This window comes from Aquarana catesbeiana, linkage group LG02 (assembly GCF_042186555.1).
Source record: "Aquarana catesbeiana isolate 2022-GZ linkage group LG02, ASM4218655v1, whole genome shotgun sequence".
NCBI classification, from domain to species: Eukaryota; Metazoa; Chordata; class Amphibia; order Anura; family Ranidae; genus Aquarana; species Aquarana catesbeiana.
The window spans coordinates 177,919,100-177,931,701 of NC_133325.1; the positions used below are offsets into that span (position 1 = coordinate 177,919,100).

Below are 12,602 nucleotides of genomic sequence, written 5' to 3' on the forward strand. Positions count from 1 at the left end.
TACAGTGCATGCATGGGAGTTCCGTTGATTTAGACATTGCTGAATTTCTACAGTGAGCTGTGCTTGTGCAATTCGCTGCATAGGGGTGGATAGGTAGGTAATTTTAATGCAGGAGCAACAAAGCATGTCTCTTCTGCATTAAAACTCTTGCATGTTCACCCATTTTTATTTAGTACCCAAATTTCCACTTTAACCACTTGTCAACAGCCCCACATACATGTACTGCGGGGCGGTGGTTCCTACAGACAGAATCACGTACCTGTACGTCTTTTCCACTTCTGGGTTTGCAGGCGCGCCACCAGCTCCCGCTGTGATTGGACACAGCGGGAGCCGATCATTTCCGACAGAGGCAGAATGGTGGTCTGCCAAAGTAAGCAAGGCAGATCGCCATTCTGTCAGAGGGGAAGACAGAGATCCTGTGCATCTGCTAAGCAATAACGTGGATCCCTGTCTTCCCACAGTACAAGCACCCCCACACAGTTGGAAAGCACTCCTTAGGGACACATTAAACCCTTTGATCGCCCCTGATGTTACAGTGCATATTTCACTGGTCCCCAAAAAGTGTCACTTAGTGTCTGATTTGTCCGCCGCAATGTCGCAGTCCCGCTGATCGCTGCCATTACTAGTAAAAAAAAAAAAAAAAAAAAATATCCCATAGTTTGTAGACGCAATAACTTTTGTGCAAACCAATCAATATATGCTTATTGGGATTTTTTTTTTTTTGCCAAAAACATGTAGCAGAATACATATTGCCTAAGCTAATGAAGATTTTATTATTTTTTTTTTTTTTGGGGTATGTTTTATGGCAGAAAGTAAAAAATATATATATTTTTTTTTTTTTCAAAATTGTCGCTCTTCTTTTGTTTATAGCGCAAAAAATAAAAAGCTGCAGAGGTGATCAAATACCACCAAAAGAAAGCTCTATTTGTGGGGAAAAAAGGACATCAATTGTATTTGGGTACAACGTTGCACGACCATGCAATTGTCACTTAAAGTAACGCAATGCCGTATCGCAAAAAATGGCCTGGTCATGAAGGGGGGGGGGGTGTAAACCTTTCGGAGCTTTCAGTTTTTATTGCTGTCTGTGCCCCCATTGGGGAGATTCACCCTCTCTATTTGTCTTGCTTACCATTATCAGTGAAAGTGAAACTAAAAAACCCAAAAAACGAATTTTAGGTTGTCCCCAGAACAGGAATAAAGGGGATATCTTCCAATGGGGACACTACTACATGGGTGACAACAAGTGATTTCCTCACTCACAGGAAGTGAAAGGGAAATCTCCCCACAGGAACACAGATGGCAAAAGTAAAGAAAACATTAAAACATTATGGAGGTTATACCCCTCCCTACTCTATCCAAAATGGGGGGGGGGGTTTGCCTTTTCTTCCCCTTCTCTCCCCCCCCCCTTTAACAGATAGGCGGTTTGCCTTTTTTAGTTTTAAGTCTGCTTTTCAAGTTATAGTATAGTTCTGCTTTAAGGCACTTTCATGCGCGGGCGTCGGTGGTAAAGCGCCGCTATTTTTAGCGCTTTTAACTCCCGCTAACATCCGAAAAATGGTTAAAAGCGCCGCTGCAGAAGCACTACCTATTGCTCTCAATGGGCAGGGGCTACTCTTACAGCACCTTAAAGATGCTGCTTGCAGGACTTTTTTGAGCATCCTGCCAGCGCACCGCTCCAGTGTGAAAGCAGAGGCGCTTTGAGGATGGTATTTATAGTGCCTGTAAAGCACCTCAGTGTGAAAGGAGTCTAAAGGCCCTGTAACATTCTTTTTTTTTTTTTTTTTTTATGTAATTGTTTACTGTGTTCTCTTGACTCCTTTTATAACGTCTTTCATAAGCTCCTGAACCTCTCCTTTTTCCTCTCACTTATGGTTGTTGAAACGATCAGTGCTTGTTGCGGTCTTGTGCACTGCTTGACAAATTTGCTTTGAATCTAGGAGCCAGATTAAAAAAAAGTTAGGAGCCTGTTTGGGCACGGCGAAATAGAACACGTATCCATGTATCATAGACTGTTTTCATGTGTAGGCGCCCCAACACATGCGTTTACGTTTGTACGTGCGCATATGTGGGGGGGGGGCTCAAACATTTTTTTGGGCATAGGGGGATTGTATGTGCTTTGGTGTAAATTACATTTTTTACAGTTAAAAAAAAAAATATATAATTTTTTTTCATCACATGGGGGATAAAAAGTCCTTTTTTATGTGATGATTTTTTGCTGACAGGTTCTTTTTAAAATGGAGGTCTGGCCACCGCTGCAAAAATTAAAAGCCAGCAGCTGCACATACTGCAGTTGCTGACTTTTAATAATCGGACACTTGCCTGTCCTGGAATCCAGCGATGTCAGCACCCCAGACGATGCGCTCAGGTGCTGCCGGCGCCATTCGTGGTAAGGGAAACCGGCATGCACCGGCTGCGCTTTCTGAATGCACGGTGGCGGGTGGAGGAGGAGGGGGTTGAACTTCTCCGTGATCTCGCTGTAATGAGATCTCTCGGAAGTGGGGATGGGTACCTGTCAAAAAAAGGGAACCTGTCGCCCCCCCAAATGTGGCACTGGAGGGGGGGGGGGGAGGGGGCAGATAAGCGGTGGTGCTTCCACTGTTGGGTGGAACTCCAGGCAAAGGTTAAATGCTTATTTACGTCTAGGGGAAACAAAAAGCACTGTTACCTAATCCTCTGCTGCCGCAGGCTCCCTCCAGGCTGGTAGACCGGAGGGTATCCTGATGACAGAATGATCGCTCGTTTTTCAGAGCTCTCTGAGCAGAGAGCTGTGAGCGTCAGTCCTTGGCTCTCTGCTCTGTGCCCCTGCACTCACTTTAGTGCTGGGCTGTGAAGGGGGTGGGAGCTGCTGGCTCAGACAAGTGGGCGGGTCCCAAGCATGCGGTCAGGATCTGCACCGCGGTACTGAGGAGCCAATGCGTGTGCCCGACGGCGATGTCCGCAGGGCACACGCAATCGCTGCTGACAGAGCCAGTACAAGGATCTGTTTGTGTGTAAACACACAGATCCACGTTCTCTCAGGGGAGAGGCGACAGATCATGTGTTCCTAGTATATTGGAACACTGATCAGTCTCCTCCCCTAGGTGGTCCCATCCCCCCCACATTTAGAACATACTGAGGGAACACAGTTAACCCCTTGATCACCCCCTACTGTTAACCCCTTCCTTTCCAGTGACATTTATACAGTAAACAGTGGCTATTTTTAGCTCTGATCACTGTATAAATGTCACTGGTGCCAAAAAAAAGTGTCCGATTTGTCTGCCGCAGTCCCAATAAAAAAAAATAAAATTAATAATAATAAAAATGCCATAAATCTATCCCCTATTTTGTAGACGTTTATAACTTATTTTTACCAAAAATATGTAGAAGATTACATATCGGCCTAAACTAAGGAAAACATTTTGCTTTTTTTTTTTTTTTTTTTTTTTAATGTAGGGATGTTTATTATAGCAAAAAGTAAAAGTTTTTTTTGTTTTATAGCGCACGAAATAAAAACCGCAGAGGTGATCAAATACCACAAAAAGAAAGCTCTATTTGTGGGCAAAAAAGACGTGAATTTTGTTTGAGTACAGCGCCGCACGACCGCGCGATTGTCGGTTAAAGCGACGCAGTGCCGTATCGCAGAAAATGGCCCAGTCAGGAAGGGGGTAAATCCTTCCGGGTGGTTAATTTTGTCAAGTGTAATTATTGTGCCTTAATGATAAAATTATGTTGTAGAATTATCTTAAGTTTCTCTGAAACTTTGATACATTTTTATTACTCTCCCAACTCCTCCAAATAGCTTCTCGCCTGTAAAGTTTCTCCACTTCATAAGAGAGATGCTTGCGACAGTTCTGTCAGAGTGGCGACACTCATATACACCTTGCCAACACATACATATATCTGTCACAATTTCCACCCTTCGTCACACTACCGCAAGACATATTCTTAACGAGTATCTAACACACTATATAAATTCCGGGGATTGTGTTTTGATTGTAACCACATACAAATGTTTCATGCGTAGGAATAATCCGAATACTTTTCATCTTCCCCAAAGTCCAAAAGCATAAAGGTATGAGTAGAGTGTATGTTTTTGTTACAGAGAAATATAGGTGGAACACTCCATTGTGTAATAATCCGATATTATTCTGTGTTCTGTATGATAAGGCAGCATTGTGTAAATAAAGGATAATGGTTATTCATGTCATCAAATTCCTGAGTTTTTGTGGGATCTGTATTTCACAAGGTCAAGAGCTTGTTGTGTTGACGTGAGTTTGGAATAAAAGGTTTGACTTCGTAGACAAGAGAGAAACCCGCGACAGTTTGAAGCAGAATTCCATGTTTTCTATCACTTTAAGGACTTATACACACTGAGCGTCCGCTTAGCCCTCTGTATGCCCAAACTCCTGGCAAGAGAAAGCTGCTTAAAAAAAAACACGCCTAAAGCCACATATTGCACATGTGCTTGCACATGGCCGCATTATTAATTTATTCTGGCTATTGGAATGCATTAAAGTGGTTGTTTTGCTTTCTGCCTTTCAGCCGCCTCGTCGAGGAGGAGAGGACTGGACGGGGGTACTCCAGAACGACACCCCCGTTCTGGGCGGCACCAGAGGTAGGGCCCTGCCCCATTTTTGCTCCATTATTGGCGTGTTTTCTCTTTCGGCAAAGTGCCGAAAACGCAATTTTTGGCCGATATGTTTCGGCGGCTGAAATTTTGGTGCATCCCTAATACTTACCTGAGTCTGATCTAGATCCAGCGCTGTGCCCGAGAACAGTAGCTCGCTCTCTCCTCACTGGGCATGGAGGCAGCGACGGGAGCCATTGGCTCCTGCTGCTGTCAATCACATCCTGTAAGGAGCATACGGGGTGGGGAATGGTCTGTGTGTCTGTGGACACAATTGCATACTTAATCCAGATTATCGATTCAGAAAGCCAGAGAGAACCAGGCAACTCCCTGATTCACAAGCATTGGTAGCCTCAATATTGGTCTCTGTACAGGTGTGCTTTAAACTTGATTTAACCCTTATGCTGCTATAATTCACCTTTTATGGGCATATAACCTATCCAATAACGATTGATGTTTTTAGATTACTTCTCATTTTTTAAATTTCAAAACAGTGGATTGCATTGGACTTCCTCTGAATAGGGCATGACTGCTGGTAGCTGATTAAAGTGATTACTGCATATCCCTACTCTCGCTGTTTTTTAAAGGCATTGTTACATTTCTGGTAGTCTCTATTTCTAGTGGTTTCCATGGGCCTCTCTCCGCAGCTCTATTTTAGAGCCCTTTCATACTGATCAATTTTTGATGTGCTTTTGGTGTTTTAAACGCAGAACAAAAATGCATGAAAATTGTATCGGTTTAAATCCTATGGAACTCTTCACACTGCAGGTATGCTGCTCTTTGAAAAGTCCTGCATGCTGCATCTTTCTTGCGGCTTTTCAAAAGCACCTTCCATTGTAAGTCAATGGGAACGCATGAAAAGCACATCAGTGTGAAAGGGCTGTTAAGCCGGCCATAAACTGAGCAATTTTCTTTCCTGCAACTGAAAATCACTCGTTTCCCCCATCAACACTGACTCTTCCCATCTGTTGTGCTAGATCGATCAACTTGGGTACGTTCAACCTGACCAGACATGGATGGAATCTTGGCTGGTCCCTGCTGAACCGACTGAGATTCTAACCATCTATGGCCGGCTTTATGCTGAACAGAAACTGATCAGTGTGATGGAGGCCTTAGTCATTTTTAGTTTCCAGGCTAACAATGGCTACTGTGATAAAACATGCCTCCAGGATAGGATATCTGTTGTAGTATTGTAGCCTTTCTTTCTTCTTGTAATAAATTGCTTACACTTTTTTTTATTTATGTTGCAGACATGGAGACAAACAATCATTTTGCCAGTACTGGCCAGCCTCCATTATCTAGCGCCTCAGGACTCAAACAGCTGCCTCAGTTGGTAGAACCAGTTTACACAAATAATACCCTTGTAATATTTCCTCAACAAGTTAAAGGTAAGCATTTATATGTAAAATATCTATCTCAATATATAATTTTAAAAGTTGAAAGAATAATGCTATGGGTTTCAGTTGGGGTGGTCAGAAGTCCAATGTGACTTGTCATGTTCCTATGGCTCCACCTCATCCTGGCTGCTATCCAGAAGGAGTTCTTAGTCAACGTGAAATAAACCATAAATGTTTAAAATAAAAAGGTATAAAATTTCAGTCCATGTATCCCCCTACTGCTAAGCTCTAGTGTCTAAAAACCCACTCTGAAAAAAATTTGTTCCACGGTAACGTATTGTGCTACACTGGATGCATGTAATTCAGCCAAACACTTTTGTTAAAGTGGTTAGAAAGCCTTAAGGTTTTTCGCCTTAATGCATTTGCATTAAGGTGAAAAACCTTCTGTGCTGCAGCTCCCCCTTTTTCTTACCTGAGTCTGATCCAGCGATGTACATGAGCACAGCAGCTCCAGCTGCTGTCACTCTCCTCATTGGACAGATTGATAGGCATTGGCTCAAAAGCTCTGACACAGGGCCAGGGCTGAATCCCGCTGTCTGTGTTAATAGACGCAGTAGCAGGGGATGGGAGCAAGCCCGCACAGGTGCTCCCATGGAAAGCCACTTCCGTGGGGGCACCTGATGAAGAGGAGGAGCCGCGAGCACCGGTGCAGAACCCCAGAAAAATTGGATCAGGGTTGCTCTGCATAACCATTGCACAGAGCAGGTAAGTATAGGAATTTTTATTTTCTTTATTTTTTAAATCAAATGTTTACAACCACTTTAAGCTTTTGGATGGCATGAAGAATGGTTTAACCTCCTATCAGGTATTAACTATTTTGTTTGTTCTTTCTGGGGAGATTTTCTATTTACTACCCTATCACACAATTCTCAATATGGCTGCATCACTTCTAATTGCTGTCTTCTAATGGCTAACTATTTTATTGCTTTTTTTTTTTTTTTTTTTTTTTTTTTTTTTTTTTTTTCCTGGAAGGCTGCATTTCTACAGTTCTCTTGTGCTTTCCACAACTTTGTTTTCTGTATTATGTGCTATATGTAAATCATTTTATGCTTTTCACTTTTAGGTTTGAATTGTGATATGCCTGTGAATGGCCTGATTTCACCTTCCATACCCAGTAATCCTCATGGGACATTTGCTTTGGGTGCCAGTAGTACAAGTCATCCCACAGCTAGTAACTTTGACTACCTCTGGAAATTTCCCAAGTCTCCTGTTCTGAAAGACTGTCACGGACCTGCTCTGCCTAAGGTGAATGGATCAGCATCGCCAGTATCAAATGGTCCTTTCTATAAAGGAAACTCGCAGGAGACCTGGGAGAGCTCTACTTCAAGCCACCAGGCATCTCTTATTTTCAATGGTCAAGACTTGTGCAATTTTAGTAATATTAATGTAAAAGTGGCAGCTGCAGCAAATGGAACACATTGCTATCCCACAACATCCCAACCAGCCCCTTTGCCAATGTTTGGTATGCAGTCTCCTTCTCCTTCTCCACCTCCTCAGTGCCAGGATGAACAGCAAGAAATGGAAATGGAAACAACTGAAACTATGGGGAATAAAGAAGGACTGGAAGATATTTTGGGAGTTCCTGATGTTCAGTCTGGTGTGTATAAGTGTAAATCGGATGTCTAATTTGTAAAGTTGAGTTAGCTTACCACTTTCGCTTGGGGAGCCATTTCTTTAAATTTCACACACCACACATTAAAATGCACGTTTTGCATCTGTAGATTGTTTAAAACTTTCCAAACATATTCTATGAAAGAGACTCTGAGTCTAAGACTCTTAAAGAATGCAATGTTTGCAGTTAAAAAAAAAAATGATGGCACACAAGACTGTAGAGACACGTGCTGACTTTTACTGTACTTATGGATTCCCCTGTTTGGTAGTTCCTGGGTCTCCTGTTCCTACCAGGAGCCTGGAACATTAAGGCTACTTTCACACTGAGGCGCTTTGCAGGTGCTAAAGTGCTAAAAATAGCGCCTGCAAAGCGCCCCGAAAGAACTGCTGAATGCACTCCAGTGTGAAAGCCCCGAGGGCTTTCACACTGGAGCGGTGCGCTTGCAGGGCGGTCAAAAAAGTCCTGCAAGCCGCATCTTTGGAGCGCATTAGGAGCGGTGTATTTACCACTCCTAAAGCGCCCCTTCCCATTGAAAACAATGGGGCCGCGCTGCAAACCCGCCCGCAAAACGCCGTTGTGGTGCTTTGCGGGTGGTTTTAACCCTTTTTCGTCTGCTAGCGGGGGGTTAGAACCGCCTCGCTAGCGCTGCTAAAGCGACTATATATTTAGCTGTTCCACCAGCGCCCGCACGCCTCAGTGTGAAAGTAGCCTTACTGATGTCAGGATGGTGACTGGGAGGAGATTGGAGAACATATGTTCTCCGACCCCTTTTTTTGTAGTGTGAACCTGAGCAGCACGCAGCCAAACTTGATTTTGTCCTGGGAGTGGAGCGAGAAGTGCCCATCCCGCTGCCAGAGCTGGAGCTACATACAGCACTGACAGCCACTGTATCTGTTAGCGAAGCAAATAGTTATTTGGACCTATTTAAAGTGACACATAATACTGGGTTAGGCTTTAAGAACTTCCTTATATGGCAGCAACAGATTCCCAATCTGTGAATTGCCTGTATTTCTTTAAGAAACTGACAGTAATTAAGACTGGGTGTCTTTTAATTAGGTCCGCCACTTTTTTGATTAAGAAAACACAGTAATGAACAGATTCAAAAGATGCTTTTGATCTGAATAGCAGCTATGAATCTGCCCACTGCAGTACAAAACTCCTCAGCCATATGCCTGTCAGTGTTACAGGCACAGTGAGGAAGAAGTGACAGGTATGGACACTCCAACCAACTCGTGTACCTATCTCTGACATGAATCGCGTACAACCGACACTTTTGATGCAGGGCTCAACTGACACCCTTAATGAATTGCCCCATTATGTTTTGGAGCTTTTAAGTAATCTTCAGCCCTAAAATGTGCATTTAACCTGTTCAAAAAAAAAAAATTGTCTCTGGCAGCTGTGCAGAGGCAGAGAACACAGGAACTTTTAATAGCATAATCAACAGAAAAAAAGGGAGCAAGTAAGAGAAGTTCATTGTTGGGGTTTACACTAGAGCTGCATGATTAATCGGTAATGAAGAACGATCTCGATTCAACCCCCCTTCACGATCTTAAGGCATTTGCTCGATTCAGTGCAGAGCCATTCTCTGCTCACAGCTGTCAAAAAGAAGAGGCAGCCTGCCAGGTTTATCACAACATGCTCAGCACTGAGATGAAAAGAAACATTGTATCATTTGGTTCTTTTAGATAAAAGGGATGAACTTCTGTCTGTAAATGAGGGCAGTTTAACCACTTAGCCCTTTTCTGATATTTGTTGCTTACAAGTTAAAATCAGTATTTTTTGCTAGAAAATTACTTAGAAACCCCAAACATTCCATATATATTTTTAGCAGAGACCCTAGAGAATAAAATGGTGGATGTTACACTGTATTTGCTCAGTGGTCTTTCAAAAGCAATTTTTTTGGAAAAAATACACTTCAATGAATTAAAGAAAAAAAAAAAAAACTAAACCATAAAGTTGGCCCAATTTTTTTATATAATGCGAAAGATATTACACCGAGAATCGTGATCTTTATTCTAAGCAAAAATATTGTAATTCTCATTTTATCCAGAATTGTGCAACTCTAGTTTACTCATATAGTTGACCCCGTAACATTGTCAGTAGAGACCCACCAGTGATCAGACCAAACACGTTTCGTTTGTTAAGGTGCTTGTAAAGGTTGTCAGAATTTTTTTTTTTTTTTTTTAACAAACATGTTATACTTACCTGCTCTGTGCGGTTGCTTTGCATAGGTCTTAAAGGGCCGTTTTTCTGTTGTCATTTTTTCAAATTTTTATTTATTTATTTTTTTATTGCATTTAAGTCTAAATATGAGATCTGAGGTCTTTTTGACCCCAGATCTCATATTTAAGAGGACCTGTCATGTTTTTTTTTTTTCTATTACAAGGGATGTTTACAATCCTTGTAATAGGAGTAAAAGTGATCCTTTCTTTTTTTTTTTTTTTTTTTTAACAGTGAAAAAATAAAATCAAGTAAAATAAAGAAAAAAAAAACAATTTTTACACCGCCCCGTTCCACCGAACTCGCATGCAGAAGCGAACACATACGTGAGTAGTGCCTGCATAAGAAAACGGTGGTCAAACCACACATGTGAAGTATCGTCGCAATTGTTAGAGCGAGAGTAATAATTCTAGCCCTAGACCTCCTCTGTAACTTGAAACGTGCAACCTGTAGAATTTTTTTAAACGTCGCCTATGGAGATTTTTAAGGGTAAAAGTTTGACGCCATTCCACGAGCGGGCGCAATTTTGAAGCATGGCGTGTTGGGTATCAATTTACTCAGCGTAACCTTATCTTTCACAATATAAAAAAAAAAATTGGGCTAACTTTACTTTTGTCTTATTTTTTTTATTCAAAAAAGTGAATTTTTTCCAAAAAAAGTGCGCTTGTAAGACCGCTGCACAAATACGGTGTGACAAAAAGTATTGCAATGACCGCCATTTTATTCTCTAGGGTGTTAGAAAAAAAAAATATAATGTTTGGGGGTTCGAAGTAATTTTCTAGCAATTTTCTTGTTTTTAACTTGTAAACACCGAGTCTGAAAAAGAGGCCTGGTCTTTAAGTGGTTAATGTGATAAGCTAATAGTCACACAGAATAAGACCATAATAAAATAAGGCAATAATATAATGGTCCTGTTTTAAAAGTTTGCGTGTTCTTTTGTTCTCAATATCGTGTATTGCCTCATTTAGTATCAATGATGGCTTGTAGTATTTAAGTGATTCCCTTTTACTCGTGGCCCATTCTTAGTTGTCGGCCAAACTGTGTAGATGTGGATGCAGCCTCTGTTCTGGCATTCTAAAAGCTGCTGCTGCTGGTGGCTGTCAGAACACAATGGCCCAGCAGGAGGATTTGTATATCCGGGGTGTATAGTGGGAATGGTGGAATCCTTCTGATTTTGTTTTTTTTTTTCTTTTTTTTTTTTTTTTTCAGCCTTAGTGTATGGCCAGCATGCTCTGCATGTTTGAGATCTCCCCAGTGTGGCTGTAATGACTTCTCTGGGACCTTTATGATCACTATCGACTTATGATTACACATCATTGTCATGTTGGAAAGTCCAATGTGACCCATATGCAGCTTTCCTGCTAATAAATGCAACTTTTCCGCAAATTTTGAATTTATCTTGCTATCAATTCTGACTAAATTTCCTGTATGGCTACAGGCTCACACACCCTCAAAAGATATTCACGTCATGCTTTAGAGTAGGGATGGTGTGCTTCTATTCATAGGCATTGTTGACACCTATTCAGACATGGTGTTTATTTAGACTGCTTTCACACTGGCAGTTAGCGCTGAAGCACCGCTCTTTTTTGCAGTGTTTTAGCGGTGCTTTTCGGCCGCTAGCGGGGCAGTTTTTACCCAAAAAAAGGGGTTAAAAACTCCAGTTTTGCAGCGCTTTCAAATCGCTTTTCAGGCGCTTCGGAAGTGCTGCCCATTCATTGCAATGGGCAGGGTGTTTTGGGAGCGCTAAATACAGCTCTCCCAACCCGCCCAGAGATGCTGCTTGCAGGACTTTTCGTAACGTCCCACCAGCGCACAGCCCCAGTGTGAAAAGACACACTGCAATGATTTGGAGGTGGTTTTCGGGCACTTTGCAGAGACTATTTCTAGCACTAAAGCACCTGCAAACCGCCCCAGTGTTAAAGTAGCCTAATGGTTATGACAATAGGGTTCAGTCCAAAGTTTTGAGGCTTTTCTAGGTGCGCATATGGTAATTGGGCTGTGTTATTACATTGTTGCCATAAAGGTGGATAATATTGTATGGTTTCTATATAGCAAACTATACACAGCTGTGAAAAAAAAATAAATATGTATGTGTATATATATATATATATATATATATATATATATATATATATATATATATATATATATATATATATATTATGTAATTTACGTTTTATATAATTACATTTTATATAAATTTTTCTTCTTCCTTCTTTCCTTTTTGCTATTGCTGACATCCTTAGATGTTAGTTACCTGGCAGTGATGCTGAGTCACTGATCAGAACAAGCAAGCCTGTTCCATGTCCGTGATTTACAGTTAATGAATCCATTGAGTCATTAGCTGATCGCTTGCTTCTTACAGCCAGGTTTGTTTCATAAATAGAAGTGAATGTGCACTATCTTGTCTATTTTTCCTCTTCTTAATACTCAGCACTTGTGTTTTTTTTCTTAAAGATGAAACATCCTCTGATCACAGCCTGTTTGAATTGGCAGTGGAACCGGACCCTGTTAGCCTGAGTGTGCCCTCTCCTTCTCCTTCTAATGTCAGCAGTGTAAATGACCCCTGTCAGCTTCCAATGAAGCTTCTTGCTTCCCAAGACCTCAATCCTGTTACTCCTGAGAGCTTTGAAAAGGAACTTGATGAAGGTACTTAAGAAAAAAAAAAACCTAAAAAAAATAGCTTAACTTATTAAAGCAGTATTAAACCCAAAATCAAAAATTGTATATATTGCAGCTTACCAGTCATTTTGATGTGGTTAGCTGC

The 12,602-nt window shown here is 41.5% G+C and overlaps 1 protein-coding gene across 2 annotated transcripts in view; it reads left to right on the forward strand.

Moving 5' to 3' along the window:
- Positions 1–12,602, forward strand: part of BAZ2A (bromodomain adjacent to zinc finger domain 2A) — a 164,923-nt gene that overhangs the window by 60,304 nt on the left and 92,017 nt on the right. For both annotated transcript variants that reach the window (XM_073613917.1, XM_073613916.1), the window contains exons 2-4: positions 5,857–5,994; positions 7,067–7,600; positions 12,293–12,484. In XM_073613917.1, coding sequence (XP_073470018.1) covers positions 5,859–5,994; positions 7,067–7,600; positions 12,293–12,484 — 862 coding nt within the window. In that variant the 5' untranslated portion in view covers positions 5,857–5,858. The remainder of the gene's footprint in view (positions 1–5,856; positions 5,995–7,066; positions 7,601–12,292; positions 12,485–12,602) is intronic.